Below are 19,704 nucleotides of genomic sequence, written 5' to 3'. Positions count from 1 at the left end.
CAAAAAGTGAGAGTTTTACTTCTTTTCCAATTTGGATTCCTTTTATTTCTTTTTCTGCTCTGATTGCTGTGGCCAAAACTTCCAAAACTATGTTGAATAGTAGTGGTGAAAGTGGGCACCCTTGTCTTGTTCCTGACTTTAGGGGAAATGCTTTCAATTTTTCACCATTGAGGATAATGTTTGCTGTGGGTTTGTCATATATAGCTTTTATTATGTTGAGGTATTCACAATAAACTGTGGAAAATTCTGAAAGAGATGGGAATACCAGACCACCTAACCTGCCTCTTGAAAATCTGTATGCAGATCAGGAAGCAACAGTTAGAACTGGACATGGAACAACAGACTGGTCCCAAATAGGAAAAGGAGTACGTCAAGGCTGTATAATGTCACCCTGCTTATTTAACTTACATGCAGAGTACATCATGAGAAATGCTGGGCTGGAAGAAACACAAGCTGGAATCAAGATTGCCGGGAGAAATATCAATAACCTCAGATATGCAGATGACACCACCTTTATGGCAGAAAGTGAAGAGGAGCTAAAAAGCCTCTTGATGAAAGTGAAAGAGGAGAGCGAAAAAGTTGGCTTACAGCTCAACACTCAGAAAACGAAGATCATGGCATCTGGTCCCATCACTTCATGGGAAATAGATGGGGAAACAGTAGAAAGTGTCAGACTTTATTTTTGGGGGCTCCAAAATCACTGCAGATGGTGACCGCAGCCATGAAATTAAAAGACGCTTACTCCTTGGAAGAAAAGTTATGACCAACCTAGACAGCATATTCAAAAGCAGAGACATTACTTTGCCGACTAAGGTCCATCTAGTCAAGGCTATGTTTTTTCCTGTGGTCATGTATGGATGTGAGAGTTGGACTGTGAAGAAGGCTGAGTGCCGAAGAATTGATGTTTTTGAACTGTGGTGTTGGAAAAGAGTCTTGAAAGTCCCTTGGACTGCAAGGAGATCCAACCAATCCATTCTGAAGGAGATCAGCCCTGGGATTTCTTTGGAAGGAATGATGCTAAAGCTGAAACTCCAGTACTTTGGCTACCTCATGTGAAGAGTTGACTCATTGGAAAAGACTGTGATGCTGGGAGGGATTGGGGGCAGGAGGAGAAGGGGACGACCGAGGATGAGATGGCTAGATGGCATCACGGACTCGATGGACGTGAGTCTGAGTGAACTCCGGGAGATGGTGATGGACAGGGAGGCCTGGCATGCTGCACTTCATGGGATTGCAAAGAGTCGGACACGACTGAGCGACTGAACTGAACTGATGTTGAGGTATGTTCCTTCTATTCCTGCTTTCTGGAGTGTTTTTATCATAAATGGATCTTTAATTTTGTCAAAGATTTTCTCTGCATCTATTGAGATAATCATATGGCTTTTATTTTTCAATTTGTTAATGTGGTGTATTACATTGATTGATTTGCAGATATTGAAGAATCCTTGCATCCCTGGGATAAAGCCCACTTGGTCATGGTGTATGATCTTTTTAATCTGTTGTTGGATTCTGATTGCTAGAATTTTGTTAAGGATTTTTGCATCTATGTTCATCAGTCATATTGGTCTGTAGTTTTCTTTTTTTGTGGCATCTTTGTCTGGTTTTGGTATTAGGGTGATGGTGGCTTCATAGAATGAGTTTGGAAGTTTACCTTCCTCTGCAATTTTCTGGAAGAGTTTCAGTAGGATAGGTGTTAGCTCTTCTCTAAATTTTTGGTAGAATTCAGCTGTGAAGCCATCTGGACTTGGGCTTTTGTTTGCTGGAAGATTTCTGATTACAGTTTCAATTTCCGTGCTTGTGATGGGTCTGTTAAGATTTTTTATTTCTTCCTGGTTCAGTTTGGAAAGTTGTACTTTTCTAATCATTTGTCCATTTTTTCCACATTGTCCATTTTATTGGCATATAATTGCTGATAGTAGTCTCTTATGATCCTTTGTATTTCTGTGTTGTCTCTTGTGATCGCTCCATTTTCATTTCTAATTTTACTGATTTTTCTCCCTTTGTTTCTTGATGAGTCTGGCTAATGGTTTATCAATTTTATTTATCCTTTCAACGAACCAGCTTTTGGCTTTGTTGATTTTTGCTATGGTCTCTTTTGCTTCTTTTGCATTTATTTCTGCCTTAATTTTTAAGATTTCTTTCCTTCTACTAACCCTGGGGTTCTTCATTTCTTCCTTTTCTAGTTTCTTTAGATGTAGAGTTAGGTTATTTATTTGACTTTTTTCTTGTTTCTTGAGGTATGCCTGTATTGCTATGAACTTGCCCCTTAGAGCTCTTTTACAGTGTCTGATTTTCTTGAAGAGCTCTCTAGTCTTTCTATTGTGGTGCTGTATGTCCTTGTTAATTGCTCTGAATGGGCCTCCAATTAATGGGCTCTGGAGGAAATGGTGTCCAGGGTCTGAGCCAGCTCTGCTGTCCCAAAGCCATGAACTGCTGGCCTGGTTAGGTATTCCTGTCTTCTTTGCTCCACTGTGTGTGGGGAGAGATGGCATATCTGGCTGGTTCCATCCAGCTCTAGGTCCTCAGCTTCTACTACTCCCTGGGTATCTCTGAACATCCCACCTCTCATCCCACCCCCATCTCCAGACCCCACTCTTCCAGAGATGCCACCTTCTGACTTTGCAGTTGGGTACCCAGGAGTGAACACACCCGCCCCATCCCCCCACCTACTAACTGCATGAATTTAGGCAGAGCATTGAGCTTTTCTGGGTGTCCATTTTATCACCTTTACAATGGAGATATGTTAGAGGAATTTTAGGAGAATCAAAGGAGATTCTACCTGTAGAATGTCTTCCCTGACCTGTCAGGATGGTTCAGGTACCTTTGCTGGCTCCCCAGTTCTGCCTCCCTCCCTCAGACCATGTCCACACTGTGTGGTCATTGTCTCTCCACGCATCCATCCCCCACCAGACTGGGGGCTCCTCAAGGCCATAAGTCCCCAGGGCCTAAACCAGAGTCTTCACAAATGAAGATCATGGGAAGCTTGTTGACCAACAACGTGTGAATAAAGCCTAGGGGAAAGGCAAAGGGTTGTGTAGAAGTCTGGGAGTCTGATTTGGAAGGGACTTGAGAGCAGGCAAGAATGGTAGGTAGGAATACAGAAAGCTGCTTGCAGCCCTGCTCTAACTTCTCTGATTGGTGAGTTTATCTATGAAGATCCCTGAGAAGCAATTTCTTCCCTGAGAAAGCTAGTCATCTGGGCACATGATGCACTCCACTGTAGAACTCTTTATGTGTTTGTCTCTCTCCTCATGGTGTGCTGAGTTCCCTGAAGACAAGACTGCTGGATCTCATTATGAAGGTGAAAGTGAAAGTCGTGTCTGACTCTTTGCGACCCCATGGACTATACAGTCTATGGAATTCTCCAGGCCAGGAAAATGGAGATTCAACCCATGTCAGATTCAGGAATCATTGCCTCCATCTATTTTTTTCTCTCCACAACCTTTTCTGTACTGACACTGGATCTAGTGCTTGTGGCTCAGCTGGTAAAGAATCTGCCTGCAGTGCAGGGGACCCAGGTTCAATGCCTGGGTCGGGAAGATCCCCTGGAGAAGAAAATGGCAACCCAGTCCAGTATTCCTGCCTGGGAAATTCCATGGACAGAGGAGCTTGGCAGGCTATAGTCCATGGGGTCGCAAGAGTTGGACACGACTTAGCGACTAAACCACCACCACCAGCCTTGGGGATGAAACTAAGTTACCAAGCAGTTGTCTTTCTTTGAGAGGCACAGCAGGGTTAATTTAAGTATGACCAGTGAGGACTGGTAAAGAGTTGTACGAATATATTCCCAAACTCCATTTTTGAGCTTGGACTTTTCTCTGCTGAGGGAAGGCTGTAGAAGTCAGACTCTTAAGTATAAAAGGTCCCTGAATAAACCAGATGTTTCTCAAGCCCTTGATCTGAGCCTGTTTACTTGTATCTTACACATTAATTTTACACCCTTGGTGATCTGGTTGCAGATCGTTTAAAGATTAATTGGCAGCCAGCTAAGGGGTGAGAAGTTGCTGTTGCGGTCAAGTGGGTGGGCACTCACCAAGGCAGCAGAGAAGCAACACCATTAGATGGGGGCAGTGAAAGGCAGACAGAAGAACAAAAATTAGACAGGCAAAAACACTTACGAGCAACACAGATTGGGACTATTTAGTTCAGGTTGGGCTAAGTCGCTCAGTCATGTCTGACTGTTTGCAATCCTGTGGACTGTAGCCCGCCAGGAGCTAGGGGGCTACAGAGATCCTGGAGAATCCTCTGTCCATAGGATTCTCCAGGAAAGAACACTGGAGTGGGTTGTTCTTTCCTCCTCCAGGGGATCTTCCCAACCCAGGGATCAAACCCACATCCCTTAAGTCTCCTGCATTGACAAGCGGGTTCTTTACCACTAGTACCACCTGGGAAGCCCTTTTAGTTCAGGTCAGGCCTCCCTAAAATCAATGCCCTGGGTATGTCACTGCTTCTGTTCTGGGGAAATCCCTTTTTGAACCTCAGTCTCAGTCTCATGGGGGCTCCCCAGGTGGCGCTAGTGGTAAAGAACTTGCCTGCAATGCAGGAGACATAAGAGTTGCAGGTTTGATCCCCTAGAAGGGATGGATACCACTCCAGTATTCTTGCCTGGAGAGGCTCCAAAGAGTCGGACATGACTGGAGCGACTTAGAACGCATGCACGCTCCCCACCTGTAAAACAGACATGCTCCATCAAGGGCTCTGAGTGTTTATAATTCTGCAAGAGCTCCCTCATGTGAGGCTGTTCACTTCACAACTATACAGGTCAAATGAGGTCAAGACTCCAATCTCCGGGATATTGGGTAATCAGGTTTTCCTGCCACAAATCCCCAAGTGTGGAGACTGTCCTTAGCAGGAATCCACCACCAAACCTATCTGGGCTGGGCCCCCAGAAAAAAGAAAACTCCCAAGGAGCTGGCATAGAGCCCGTAGCCCATGGTCAGCTTGCTGCCTAGGGAAGGGGTGAAAAGGAAGCCTGACTCTGAGTGAAACGGAAGTGCCTGAGGTCTGACAGTTGCTCTCAGCGTTCTGCAGCCAGGAAGGAAGTAAAACTGTCTGGGCACCTGGCAGCTTCCACCCTGAAAGCCCATGGGACAGCAACAGGTGAGAGCATAAGTGTGTTCTCTGGTCCAGAGCTGGGGCCCATGCTGGCGGGGGGTAGCTGGGAGACAGAGGTCCCTGGAAAACAGGGAGATATTTAAAGATAGTTGAAGAATCAGGGATTGACTGTGATTATCAGTGTACATATGGGTGCTGAAAACCTGTCAACAGAGAGCACCCAATCTAGCCTGGGGCTCAGGGAGAGAGAACTAAAAAGCACCAAGGTCACAGAACTAAAAAGCACCAGAGATTTGAAAGGAAGAGGAGTTCAGAAAAAGACACAACTAAATAGAAATCTAGTCAGCTTGTGCTTAGTGCTGGCATCAAGATCTTAATACGGCCATGGAGATCTAGAGGCAGGAAGATTAATTCTGATCTGGGAGAAGGAAGAAGGTTTTCCAGAAGCAGGGATTTTGAGTAGAAGTTTGGAGGATGCATATGAGTTTATCAGGCAGAGAAGAGGAGGGAAAGGGTGAAGGTGGAGGGAATAGCAGGTTCAGAAATGTCAAGCTGCTAAAAGAACCTGATGAGGTCTGGAGAGGTGTGTATTAATGTTGTGTTTGGAACAAAAGGCACCTAAAATGGTGAGACTGAGAGGGGAGGCCCAGTAGGTCAGCAGGGGTCATGTGGTGAAAAGCTTAGAAATTCACATTAAGAAGCCTGGGCTTCATCTGGAGGATAGGAGGAGCCTCAGAAGAGTCTTGAATCACAGGAGGGCAGAGGATAGGAGACAGCTGGGTTAGGGGAGAGGCAGGAACGTTGGCAAGGAGGCAGTGACAGAAGATTGAGAGTATTAGGTCACTGTCAAACCCAACCCCTGTTGAGAAATTGAAACTTTTTAGGAGACTACAGAGGCATGGAGGAAATGAGAACTGAAACCAGGGCCCTGTTGCGCCTGCGGTCTGGACAGGTGCGCTTAGCAAGGGAAGTGAAAGCATTTGGCTGACTGGCAGCCCAAACCTGAGGAAGGTGAGAGAGCTTGGGAGGGAATGTGGGAGACTTGTCCTGGGGTGAGAGCCCTGTTCCAGGCTAGGGCAGAGAGGCACACTGCCACTGTGCAGCCCTCTAGGTCCCTGCTCCTCAGAGATCTCACTTCCTTCTGCCAAGCATTTGCTCAGATGTCTCTTGAGATAAGCTTTTTGTCCCTCTCCTCTCTGCCTTTCCAGCACCCTGTGATTCGCCATCAGGCCCTGCCAGGCCCTCCAGGGAGCCTTCTCTGGGCAGAGCAGGTTCCTGACTTCCCACCCTGCCTGAGTGGTGGCCGGGCCATGCCCTGCCTCGAGGCAGGTCTTGTTCTGTGGTCTTGGTTCACTACTCCAGTCACTGTTACCTTGCAGCCAGTGCCCCTCTCTCATCTGACTCTTCCCACAAGAGTGCATTTAGAGAGTGACACTCATAATCAGACCCTGGGGCCCTCAAAGAAGCCACATGCCACTTGTTTGTCCCAGAGCAGGTGCATGGAAGGGCTGTTCATAGGCCACGCTGGTTGGGTTTTTGTTCTGGAGAAAGTCTCGACCTGACTGAGTCAAATAGGCAGGTCTAGGTGGAGGGTCCCATATTCTTTTTTATAGTGTCTTTTTTTTTTTTTAATTGAAGTATAGTTGATATTGGAGAAGGAAATGGCAACCCAGTCCAGTGTTCTTGCCTGGAGAATCCCAGGGACGGGGGAGCCTGGTGGGCTGCCATCTATGGGGTTGTACAGAGTCGGACACGACTGAGCGACTTCACTTTCACTTTTTAGCGACCCCACAGACTGCAGCCCACCAGGCTTCTCCGTCCATGGGATTTTCCAGGCAAGAGTACTGGAGTGGGGTGCCATCACCTTCTCTGCTCTCATCCTCTGGTATCCTGTCATTTCTCATCATCAAAACCCAAGTAGAAGCCAGTTAGCAAGGGTGCCCTGTGATGCAGCCCACAGGAATCAACCTCTTGCAGGGCTGAGGGTCTGGGTCAGGGTGCAAATAGAGGATAACCATCTTCAGATATGCCTGAAAAATTGTCACCCAGATGGAATATCTGGATGATGCCTATGGCTTTGACCCAGTCATTTCTCTGTGATCAGTGCTGGGTTGGAGAAGGCTTTCCTTACTGCCCTAGAAAGAAAGGACCAAACTTCACGTTGACCTTCCTATTGCTATCATCTAGAAAGCACTGTCTGGGGACTTGGAGAATAACAGAGCCACAAGGGTCTCAAGGGTAACCATGTGTTTTGCTGAAAGTTTTAACTTTTGTTTCAGGTTCAAAGGATTTGTTAACAAAAGAAACCACTTGTTATACACATAAACAATTCCAATATTTAATAGAGAATTATCTATCTTACTTTCAGTATACAATCATTAAAAAAAAAGAGAATCAATATATAATAGAGAATTATCTATTTTACTTCCAATAAACAATCATTAAAAGGAAAGAGAAATAGAATACTAAAGGAGAGTAATAGTACATACATCACCAAATTGGGTTTTGACCAGCATGCATATTCAAACAGTGCTGAGAAGTCCCGTGTAACAGCAATCTAGAGTCCCAGTTCAGGAAAAGTCCCGGGCAGCGCGTCTACTCCATCAGTGAGACTTCAAAATTGTAGTTTGGGGGTTCCCCCTTATAATCCCAGACTGCAAACTGATAGCATCACCAGAGCAGACTGCAGCTCTGGTTTACGTTAATCTTTTTTATAGTGCTATTTGTTTTGTTTTGCAAATCTTGGAATGTTGTTAAGCATGGGTGGCCAGACCCCCTCCAGGGGCTCAACAATTCCAAGATCTGTCCCCTATCTAATCTGCGGTGCCAGGTGGCTTGTACTCACAGCAGGCAGATAGTCAGGACAGTGTCCAGGCAGGTCAGAAGCAAGGTTGGAGGCCTGCACTGCTTCCTCAGTCTCTGAAGCCTGAACAAGACTTTTGTTGTTCACTCAGTTGTGTTTGACTCTTTGCAGCCCCATGAACTACAGCAAGCCAAGCTTCCCTGTCTATCACCATCTCCCAGAGTTTGCTCAAACTCATGTCCATTGAGTTGGCAATGCCACCCAACCATCTCATCTTCTGTTGTCCCCTTCTCTTCCTGCCTTTGATCTTTCCTAGCATCAGGAGCTTTTCCAATGAGTCGGTTCTTTGCATCAGGTAGCCAAAATATTGGAGCTCCAGCTTCAGCATCAGTCCTTCCAATGAACATTCAGGGTTGATTTCCTTCAGGACTGATTGATTTGATCTCCTTGCAGTCCAAGGGACTCTCAAGAGTCTTCTCTAGCACCACAGTTCGAAGGCATGGATTCTTTGGTGCTCAACCTTTTTTTTTGTCCAGCTCTCACATCCATACATGACTACTGGAAAAACTATAGCTTTGAATATATGGATATTTGTAGGTAAAATAATGTCTCTGCTTTTTAACACGCTGTTTAGGTTTGTCATTGCTTTTCTTCCAGGGAGCAAGCATCTTTTAATTTCATGGCTACAGTCACCATCCACAGTGATTCCCTAATGCCACGCCAACAAACAGTGCCTGAGAGACAGAGAGAGCTGGGCCCCGGGTCACAGGGCCAATGTGAGATAAACAGTATCCAGATTATACAGTGAAGACCACATAGCTAGAAAGCAGTAGAGCCACAATTCAAACCAGTCAGTCTGACTTGTTTGAATTTTGGACAGAGGAGCCTGCTGGGCCACAGTCCATGGGGTCGCAGAGTGTCAGATATAACTGAGTGACTTATCACAGCATAGTCTGACTTAGAACTTAACCCAAGCGCTTAGCCATGACCCCAAGCTGAATGTCCACTATACAGGGAGGAAAGGCAATGGAGTTAGTGTGACCCAACACAAGGTGCCTTGTCCTTCAGACCTACCCTCTGTCTCCTTTGTGGTCCATGCACTCACAAGCCTCCCCCTGTGGGGAGGAGCAGTGAAGTCTCTACCCAGTGTACCTTGTGAGGACAGAGGGCTCAACAAAAACAGAGGACAGGCCTGAATAGGCCCTCAGGCAACCCCCTCCCTTAGGGAGCTGTACTGGGCCTTCTATTATCTGGCTGCCCACACTTAACACTCCACTGCTGGTAAGCCTCAGGTTCTTCAGGCTTTCAAATCCACCCATCAACCCATACAGGATTCCTTGTCCTAAGTGCTGGGAACACAATGACAAATAAAACCTCCTCCCAGAGATCTATGGGGACGGGGTGCACTGATAGGATGGGTGAGACAGGGAATGCACATGCTTATTACAAAGTGTGAGAAACATCCTAAAGGGGTATCACTTTTCAAAAAAAAAAATCATTTTAAATTTTATTTATTTTTGGCTGGGCTGGGTCTTTGTTGCAGTATGTGGTCTTCTCGTTGCAGTGGCTTCTCTAGTTGCAGAGCATTGACTTTAGGTGTGCGGGCTTCACTAGTTACAGCATGCAGGCTCAGGAGTTGTGGCTCATGGGCTCTAGAGGGTGGCTTAGTTGCCTCACAGCATGGATCTTACTGAACGGGATTGAACTTGTGTCCCCTGCATTGGCAGGCAGATTCCTAACTACTGGACCACCAGGGAAGCCCAACACTTTTCAACATTTAGAGCAAACATCAATGTGGGACACCCATGGAAGACCACAGTTTACCTCTGCAGGCTGATTTCCTAGGATTCACTACTCAGGCTGTTCCTAAGTATGGCTCAGGCCCATCCAGCCTGCGGTTTTTGCTCTCTCTCACTGTTCCTCTCTTGGGAATATCCACCTCCCATGCATCAAAGCCCACTTCCGGTTCAGCCTTCCGAGTACCCTCTTTTAGACAGAGGCAGCTTCCCCACTTGGAGCTAGCACAGCTAGCTTTGGAATTTCTTACTCATGCTCGAACAGTAGGGAAGCAATTCTAGATCTTGTTTCTCCATCTGTAGCTCCTGTTAATTCAACTTTTCATTTTCTCCTCCCTGAATAGTACATTTGCTCTAAAAGTTTGACAGTTTGGCAGCCCAGTTTTTGAGAGAAGAGGTTGCCTGAGGCCAGAAACTATGACAGAGTTGTTAATCATCTGGATACCGGAGTTGCAATCCTGCTTCTAGCTGTGTGATCATGGGGAAGTTATTTAACCGCTCTGAACTTCTGTTTTCCCATCCTTAGTGAAGTGAAAGTCACTCAGTCATGTACGACTATTTGCGACCCCATGGACTATACAGTCCATGGAATTCTCCAGGCCAGAATACTGGAGTGGGTAGCCTTTCCCTTCTCCAGGGGATCTTCCCAACCCAGGGTTCGAACCCAGGTCTCCCACATTGCAGGCGGACTCTTTACCAACTGAGCTATCAGGGAAGCCCTTCCCATTCTTAAAGTCAGGATAATTGGTGTTGTGAGAATCAATGAGTTAATATAGTCAAAGCCCTCGGGGCTGTGCCTGGTACTCCATCAGCGTGTAAGAAATGTTAGCTATTATTGTTACAGCTATCGTGAGGGGTCAGACCAATGTGCTTGTAAACAACTCCTCACACCCAAGCAAAGCTTGTGCAGATACACAGAGAGGCTCAACACACAGCCACACTTAGAGATGAGGCTGGGTGTGTAATTGTAACCTCATTTTAGAGATGGGCATAGGCTCAGACAAGGCAGGGGCATTCATTCATCTAACAAATATTTATGGGCAATTTCCACATGTCAGGCACTGCCTCTCTTCCCACACAAAGATTTCTGAATCCTCAGGGAGGGGATGAAGGTACTGTGTTTTAAACAAGCACCCTTAGGTGATGCTCAGCTGAGGCAAGTCTGTGAAAAACAGATTCCAGGACACTAGGGCAAGCATCTTGCCAGATTCCAAATTTGGAACTGGGTTTAATAGGAAATAGCATCTTTTGGTGGTAGATTTGCATATCAGTTAAGAGCACAGACCCTGGAGCCTTGATTAATTGGGTATAAATCTTAGTTTGCATTACCCTTAGCGACTGCAGGGTAAAACGTGGCCAATAATATTACCTACTTCAAAGTTGTTGTGAGAATTAAATTAATTATTTATGTGACATGCTGATACAAAGTAGCTGTTATAAAGTGTGAGCTATTATTATTACTGTGGCCACTGTAGATAAGCATCAGACAAGGCAGGGGTGGTGGATTTGACGCTTCTTACCCCAGGATTGGCTCTGCCTACAGTGTTGGCGGTGTCTGTCTCTTCAGGGAGACTCGCCACCTGCTCCCTTCCACTGGAAGAGCTTTCCTGAGCCAGGGAATTCCCTCTCATAGCAACTGACAGGAGCTCCCAGCATTCTGATGCCATGTGCACTGCCCGCAGCAACATGGCAAGAATTAGATCCCATCGTGGGGCCAAGGCTGGACAGGGAAGACAGATGGGTTTAGGGATTGGAGCTGTCCATTTAGGAGAGCTGAAAATCAGAGAGGGAGTATAGGTCCTGGGGAAGCTTCTCTCCATACACTGGGCCAACTTTGGTTGAAAGCAGTGCTCAGCTCACCCATGCCACAGTACGCTGGTGTGTGGATGGATGTGCTGCAGACAGGCAAAGGGTGGGTGCCCAGGGAGAAGGCAGGATGCCAGGGCCTCTGCCAGCCCTCCAGGACACTCATTTTGGCCTACAGACCCCCCAGCAGGGAGCAGGCAAGCATGTTCTGTTTTGGCATTAACTAGGCAAGCTGTGGGAAAGTAAGCAGCAGGCTTCCTAAGCTGAATAGGGTCTGCTCCCTCCATGGGCCAGGGCACAGTGGTTATAGAGCTGTCCCTCCCCAGCAACAACTCTCTCCCATGCTCCCTGCCTGACCCCCCAACACCCAGCTCAGCCTGGAGGGTCTTCTCCGTGGAAGAGGCTCCCAGATGGGTAGCATCCCATGCCTTCCAGGCTGGGAAGCCCCAGTGTCCCAGAAGAGGAAACGAAGACTCAGGGAGGGCAGGGACTTCCCGGGTCCTCACAGTGAGTCAGGGCAAAACCAAGACTGTAGCTGGGCTCAACCTCCTCCCAAGGGAATTCCTCTTTTTGTGTTTTATTATTATTTTTTTAAACTTGCATGCAAGACCAGAATGAAAATGCAGGAAGCTGAAGGAAAACACATGCATGCACAGAGGAAACTTACATTTGTAAGCCAGTATGTTGTAAGCATTTTACATAAACATTCCCATTTAATTCCCATCACAACCCTGCAAAAAATCATTATTCTCCTTTTATGGACAAGGGAACTCGGTTTAAAAGAGGTTTTAGGACTTGGTCAAGAATCCAAAGCTAGGCAGAGGAGGAGCTGGACATCTGACCCAAGTTTGCTGACCCCAAATCCCTGTGCTGTCCACCTCAACCTGTTTTACCCATTGGTACAGCTTCACAGAGTTGTAATCACAGTGCAGCTCCCAGTGGGAAGCCCTGGTCAGCATCCCACACGGCAGTCATTCAGCCTTCCTTAATGTATCCCAGGTAGGGTAGTCACTTGCTTACATAGCTCCCCAGCCCTTTACAGATCACGTACCTGTTATTTCATTGGACCTGCACCCACCTACCTAGGAGGAACAAAGGACAGAATCTGCAATGTGCCAAAGGTCACACTCTGCAAGTGCCTCGTAGAGATAGGACTAGATCTGTGGCTTCCTGCCTCTTGATGTCAAAATCATGCGACGGTCAGCTCCTATTATAGCCTCGGGACTGTCCCCTTACTTGCTCCCTGAGCTGTAATACTCCTTGACAGGGGCACCGACAGAGCACGTAATTCCCTACCCCAGTGCCTGCCTCTCAGGGACTCACCTCTGGCCTTAGATCCCTGCTACCTGACTCTCCTGGGCTGATCTGCATGTCCTGACCTTACTGCTATACCTTTGGTTCATGTGTTGAGATTGCGGGCTGCTGGAGTACCGGGCCTGGAGTATACCCCAGATAGCTGCTTACAACTGAGCCCAGAATAAGGGGCTTGTTGATGCTGGATAGAATCTAAGATCTAGTTCTACCACAGACCCACTTTGTGCCCTAGGAAGAGCCTCTGTCCTCTTCTTGTGGCTGATTGTGAGGCCTCACTCCAGTGGGCTGTGATTCTCTATCTGAGAGCTGCGGAAGAGACAGGCTCATTTCTACATCAGGCTTAACAGAAGCCTGTGTGAGAGATACCTCAGGCAGGAGCAAAAACCAGTGTGGTGTGTGTGAGCTGGAGATAGAGGGGGAAAGGTGACTAGGGTAGAAAGGAGGTGAATGGGGGTGGGGTTCACAGACTGCATTGTCTCCAACAGCATCCCCAGGTCGGCTTGCAGGGGCAGGGTGCGGGGCTCAGGCAGGAAATAGCTGGCATCTTGATGGGCAGACAGGTAGTCCTGAGCAGTCTGCAACAATGTGAGTGGGGGATAATGACAAAGCAGGGAAGGGAGTAGAGGAGGCTTTGAATCCCCACTACAGCAAGGGGTGCCTTGGTACAGAATGGGCAGATGGGATGCTGGCCACCTTCTCTGGAGAAAGCTTTGAATGGAGTACCAACCTGCCGTGGGTCACATTCTGGGGTGCTGGAGTGGGTGAGGTGGGGTGCTGTTCCATGCTAGCCATGCTCAAGTGCTGCTGCACACTTTACCTGAGGTTTCTCCTGGGATTCTTGTGGAATACAAGAATAGCTTGTCTTTCAATGCCCACTCTTATATCTGTACCAGGCCAACTTTCAGTCCTGGCTCTGACTTAAACTTAGAATCACGTTCCTTCCCTGGTGGCTCAGAGGGTAAAGCGTCTGCCTTCAATGCAGGAGACCTGCGTTCGATCCCTGGGTCAGGAAGATCCCTTGGAGAAGGAAATGGCAACCTACTCCAGTACTCTTGCCTGGAAAATCCCATGGACAGAGAAGCCTAGTAGACTACAGTCCATGGGATTGCAAAGAGTCGGACACGACTGAGCAACTTCACTTCACTTTACGTTCCTTCCAGACTATATAGCCGCAGGCATGCTGAAGGGAGAGCACAGCTTCAGAGCCAGAGGTAGTGAGGGGCTAGGCCTGGCTCTCCTGTCCTAACTGTGTGACCTTGGGTAGGTCATTTTACTTATAGGCCTCAGTTTGTGAAATCTGTGAAATGGGTCATAGGTACTGCTAGCTGTTGTTGTGAGGGTTAGAAGCAATGAAAATAATATGCTTAGTTCAGAGCTTGAAACATGGAAAAGGCAAAATAAATGGTAGCTATTATTAATTCCTTCCCAGGGTAAGAATCCCATCTGTGGCCTCCTCGATGGAAGGGAGCCAGCACCTGGTTGCACAGTCACAGGGATGGAGGAGCTCACTCCCTCCAGGGGCCACTCTGCCTGGAAAACCTCTTTCTTTAGATGCAGCTGAGACCTGTACCAGTTCTGTCTCCAAGGCCACAGGAAAGTTCTGTGGCATTTCCCCCAAAGAATCTCAAGAGGTCTGACTGTAATAAGAGTGCTTGCCTGCATTGCAGGCGCAAGGCTCTGGAAGTCCCCCGCCTGGTTCAAAAGGGACATTTTAGTCAGGCTTACATTATAGAGAAATCTCTTTCTCTATCCCTGTGGAGTCTGGAACATATGGATTGTACCTTTCCAAATCTGTTTTTTTCCCTGGGTGAACTCTCCCAATTCCTTTGAACACTTCTTGTAGAGGCAACCTCAGGTGGTGCAGTGGTAAAGAATCCACCTGCCAATGCACGAGATGGGAGTTTGATGCCTGGATTGGGAAGATCATCTGGAGAAGGAAATGGCTACCCACTCCAGTATTCCTGCCTGGGAAATCCCACGGACAGAGGAGCCTGGCGGGCTACAGTCCATAGGGTCACAGGGTGTTAGACACGACTGACTGGCTGAGCACGCATAGAGGCAAACAGGAGAACTGAGTTCTGGTCCCAAATCTATCACTTCAGGGCAAGTCACTTATCTTCACCGAGCCTCAGGTTCCTCATTTGTAAAATGAAGAAAACAACACTCTCATAGGATGATAGTAAAGATTAGTTTGGAAAAGTAATACAAAAGTTTGGGGTTGGGAAAAGGCACTTGGTAAATATTAAATACATTTTAAAAGAAACCACATTTTTGAGAAAGCAGTTAGCAAATAAGCCCATCTGGTGTTGCCTCTTAGCTTCTTACAACACCTGTAAAGGAAATCATTCCAGAAAGTCAGTGCCATTCCTGGCTTTAGAATAAGGGCAAATCAGGTGGAGGATACCCTCCTCAATCCATAAAGTCAAGTCCCAGGGTTTGACTTCAGCTGTGAAGAGCTTACTAGGTTCCAGGCTCATTCACTTACCTCTTATTCTGCAATTGTGGATCAAGGCCTAAAGAAGGCTTAGCAGATCAATGATAGAGACTGGATCCCAAATTTCCCAACATCCAGCACCTTTATATGCCTAGTGCTCACATCCAGTAAAGAGAGGTGAAGGGAGGGTAATTTCTGGACCAGGCTAGTTGTAACCTTTTGTTTGCAGGACACTGCATCTGGACAAGCAGTTACTCCTTCCTCTCCACTAGCCCAGTGTCATTCATGGAATGGTTAGCCTGGAACTCAGCCACGGTAAAGGTCCAGGCTGATTCTTCTTTGTTCACCCTTGTGTCCCCCGTGTCTGGTCCAAGGCTTGGCACAAAGCAGGACCTTAGCAAATACTTTCTGGATAAATGATGAATCAGCTAGCATGTATTAAGCACTATACGAGAGGCCCTGTGGTAGGAGAAATTTTATTTAATATAACGAGCCTGTGAGGCTGGTTTTAGATGCCCATTTTACAAGTGAGGAAATATAGGTTGAAAGAGATGAGCTGATTAGGTCAAGGCCTCACAATGAACTGCTGGTGGAACTGAGACTAAAGCCCAGCCTGGCTACCTTCACCCTAGGCACTAGCTGCCAGCCCCACAGAGGTCAGGGAGCTGGGCCTCCACTCACTTGTTCCCTTGCCCCAGGCTCTCCCAGATACTAATTGAGGACTCTGATAAAGGGTTCACTTTGAATGGCTTCAAGGAAAGCAGAAATAGCAAGCCTAGTCTTCCAATTCCTATACAGGTTAATCTGCCTCAAGCATAGCTCTGATTCTATCAACTTCCTATTCAAGAATCTAGGCTAACAATGTAAACAATCTAGGTTGTTCCATCGTCCTAATAGCTGGCCAAGAGGCTTTGGTCAAGTTATTTGGGTCTCTCCAGGCTTCACTCACTTTCCTCTTTTGCCTGACCCCGCTTCTGAGAACAGGTGTTTGAGACCCCAACTTCTGATAAACTGGGGCATTCTAATTCACCCTCCACACATCCCTATGGCTCTGGAAGAGCTGTTTTTCATTTTTCTAAGGACTTCAAGGGAGGCTGATATCCCTACACCCAGATGGTCTGGATAGACGAGGAAGACGGAGTCCGGGGAGCAGACCAGAGCATCCTCGTTGGGAGATTAGGAAGCCTGCTGCTGCTGCTGCTAAGTCGCTTCAGTCGTGTCCGACTCTGTGCGACGCCATAGACGGCAGCCCACCAGGCTCCCCCGTCCCTGGGATTCTCCAGGCAAGAACATTGGAGTGGGTTGCCATTTCCTTCTCCAGTGCATGAAAGTGAAAAGTGAAAGTGAAGTCGCTCAGTCGTGTCCGACCCTCAGCGACCCCATGGACTGCAGACTTCCAGGCTCCTCCGTCCATGGGATTCTCCAGGCAAGAGTGCAGGAGTGGGGTGCCATTGCCTTCTCCTTAGGAAGCCTGAGCTCATCCAAATAGCTAGGCGCAGGCAGAGTGGACTGGCACCTAGAGTGGGCTGGCACCTAGAGGTCCTGACTCTCATTCAAGAGTTTCCTCCACTGCCCCTGGAGCCTTTTACTTTTCCTCTTATCATCTGCACCTGTTTCTCTGTACTCTCGAGAACACTTAGTTACCCAGAGATTCTAGTACCGCTGTGTAACCTTTATAAAATCTCCACTCCTCTGGCCTTCCATCTGTGAAATGGGGGATGGGGTGGGTCCTGGCCTTAACGACCTCATGCTCTTTGACTTGGACGCCCTGTAGCAGACGACCGATTTTTCCTTTGCAGGGCAACTAGTCGCCCTCGCCCTCACCCAAGCCAGGCATCTGCGGCCGCTGCGAAAGGACTTGTCCGCGCTCGCTCCTAGGTGCCTTGGCCCGCCAAGCTCATCTGCATGAGAGGGTAGGGGTGCTGGAGGACCATCAAGCAAAAAAGGCACTCTGCTACTCCCTCAAATAAACAGGCATACTGCCTGACCCCCCTCCTGCCACATTGTAACTAACACACACTCACACACACGAGTGGGCGTCAGGAGAAGACGGCGGCTTACGCGCGTGCGTCGGCGCAGAGCCCTCTCCCGCCCACGTGCGCGCCCCCGCCGGAGGCGCGCACCGCGGCGGGCAGGCGGGAAAGCGCGCGGGAAGCCCCCGGCTGGCTCCCACTGTGGGGGAGGGAGGACAGGAGGCGTTTGGAACGTGCCATTCTCGGAGAGAACGGGGGGGATTTCCATGCTGCGATAGCGTTGTTACCCCTCTCATTCGCCGACCGATCCGTTAGCTCCCTCCGTTCCCCGCCGCGATACGGAGCCCCGAGCCGCGGCCGCGCTCCCTTCCAGAAGCCTGGCCCGGCCCCTGGAGGCCGGCTGTGGCCTAAGCTGTCCCCTCCGCCGCCGGAGTGGGGCGCTGCGCCGCGCGTTGGGGCCGGAAATTCCCGCGGCCTGAGTGGAGGAACCGAAGCACAGAGCGCGGCGCCGCCTACCATCTCCCGGGGCCGGGCAGAGAGGGTCGGGCTGCCTTAGTGGGGGTGGGAGGGCCGCGTGTGAGGAACCGCGGAGCCGGCGGCGGGTGGGGAGGCGCGGAGGGCAGGGGACGGGACGACAGGGTTGCTGCTCCAGAGGCGCTGGCAGACCCTAGGCCCCCGCAGCCGGGCCCCCCCCCCTCGCGGTCTCCGCCTCCTTGTCTCACACACCCCCCGGGCCGCCAGAGCCCAGGCCTTCCCGGGGCTCCTCCTCCTTCTCTTCACACCCACCCTCCGACCCGGGTTCTCCTGCCACCCGCCGGCCTTGCAGCTTCCCGGGCGAGTCTTCGTTCTCAGGCTCTCCTTACACACACACAAGCACACGCCCGCTCCCGGGGCGGCCCTCTCCTCTCGACCCTCCTTTTCCTCTCCTCACGCCGCCGTGGGAGGAGGATTGATGTCCCTTCAGCATCATGCAGCCGCCGCCGAGGAAGGTGAGGATGCAGCTGGGGGTCTTTGAGGTTTTGGGCGGGGATGCGTACAAGGAACGCGGCTGGGGCACCGCGGCGCCCCCTCCCCCTTTGCGCAGGGGGCCGTGACCGTCGTCGTCTTGGGCTTGTCACTCACTTGCTGCCGGTTCCTGGAGGGGGGCGCGCGTGTTTGGTGCCTTCGCAGCAGAGGGGCGGCCGTGGCTCGTCCCCTTCACCGCACAGGAGACCACCCCCCAACCCTAGACATTTCACAAGAGTTTCGAGTGTGCGTGCGTGTGTGTGTATGTGAGCGAGCGCGCATGGCAGTGCTGCTCTCTGCAAAGTGCTTTTTCCGGGGCTTCACCGAGGGGAGGTGGGGAGCCCCTGCAGCTTTGCAGAGCCTTGTGTTTGTGTGATTGTTTAGTCTGCACCAGGTTTGAGCCCCTCTCTCGCTTGTTGCCACCCTCGCGCATTTGCCGATTTACAGGACATTTGTTACGAGCTTCGCCTTAAGATTTGGCCCGCTTTCTCCACCCGGCGACCGAAAAGAAGTCGCAATAGCCACCCCACCCCAGGGGAAAACAAGAAATTAAGCATTGAACGGTTCTGCCTTTCTCTTCCCGGTTCCTGCCCCGCCCCTCCGACAAGGGGGAGAGGAAGGTGGTGATTCTTTTTCCAGGAGAGCGAGAACCGGGCGGTGCGTGGCGTGTTCGCCGCGATCTGGGCTTGGGGTGGGAGTGACGAGTGCTCCGGGCTTGTCAGCAGCTTCAGCCCTTCCAGAACTGTTTCAGTGTCCTCTTCCCCAGTTTTTTTCCCAGGGACCGAGGCTGTGTCCTTGTCGTTTCAATCTTGCAGATGGTTACTGAGTGTCTACTCAGGGCGCTGGGTGGAGGAGCCTGTTCTGTCCTCCCCTTGTGGGCAAACATTTGGTGAATGCCTAACTCACTCGTGTCTGCTCCCTCTTCTGTTTCTCACCTGGGTTCTCCAAGTGAGTCTTTTTCTTTTCACACATAGCCCTCCGGTAGCCCTGCTCCGGTGGCGGCGGCGAGGGTTCCAGGCCCACTGTAACCTGAATCCTGGCCTGGCGGGCGAGGAACTGGCCAATTTGCATTTACTGTTCTGTTTGAAGTGGAAATGCCACGGGAACCGGCTTGCTGGGGTGGCTTAAAAGCATTGCATATGCTGGCAGGTCACTTCTGCTTTCTTCTTTGTGAATAAGAGATTGTGATTTGATGTGCTGTCAGCAAGGGCGTCATCCAGAGAGTGTGCTTCTCCTGAACTTTATAGAATAATTTTTGTAGTTGATGGATGCATGTAATTTCATGATTGTGTAAATTTCAGTCATTAGATATTAGGCATTCGTGTGTCCCCTTCTCCCATCTGTGCTCTGCTCACCTCTCCTTATGGTTAATACATTTGAATCCTGTTTGGAAGAAATAGAAGACAGACTCTTTTAAAGCTCTAAGAAGACCTAGATAGGTATTGTACATGAAATGAAACGACTGGCAGTTTATTTTGCACCTCTTTAATCTGTAATTTTTATACTCATGTACTTTCA

General features: G+C 49.1%; 1 protein-coding gene across 2 annotated transcripts in view; it reads left to right on the top strand.

Annotated features, from left to right (window-relative positions):
• Positions 1-17,651: 17,651 nt before the first annotated feature.
• FCHSD2 (FCH and double SH3 domains 2) overlaps positions 17,652-19,704 on the top strand; it is a 240,119-nt gene continuing 238,066 nt past the window's right edge. For both annotated transcript variants that reach the window (XM_040258786.1, XM_040258787.1), the window contains exon 1: positions 17,652-18,170. In XM_040258786.1, coding sequence (XP_040114720.1) covers positions 18,150-18,170 — 21 coding nt within the window. In that variant the 5' untranslated portion in view covers positions 17,652-18,149. The remainder of the gene's footprint in view (positions 18,171-19,704) is intronic.

The sequence above is a fragment of the Oryx dammah genome, unplaced genomic scaffold (assembly GCF_014754425.2).
Source record: "Oryx dammah isolate SB20612 unplaced genomic scaffold, SCBI_Odam_1.1 HiC_scaffold_17, whole genome shotgun sequence".
Classification (NCBI taxonomy): Eukaryota; Metazoa; Chordata; class Mammalia; order Artiodactyla; family Bovidae; genus Oryx; species Oryx dammah.
The sequence above is the reverse complement of the archived record's forward strand: the minus strand, read 5'-3'. Positions and strand labels throughout refer to the sequence as shown.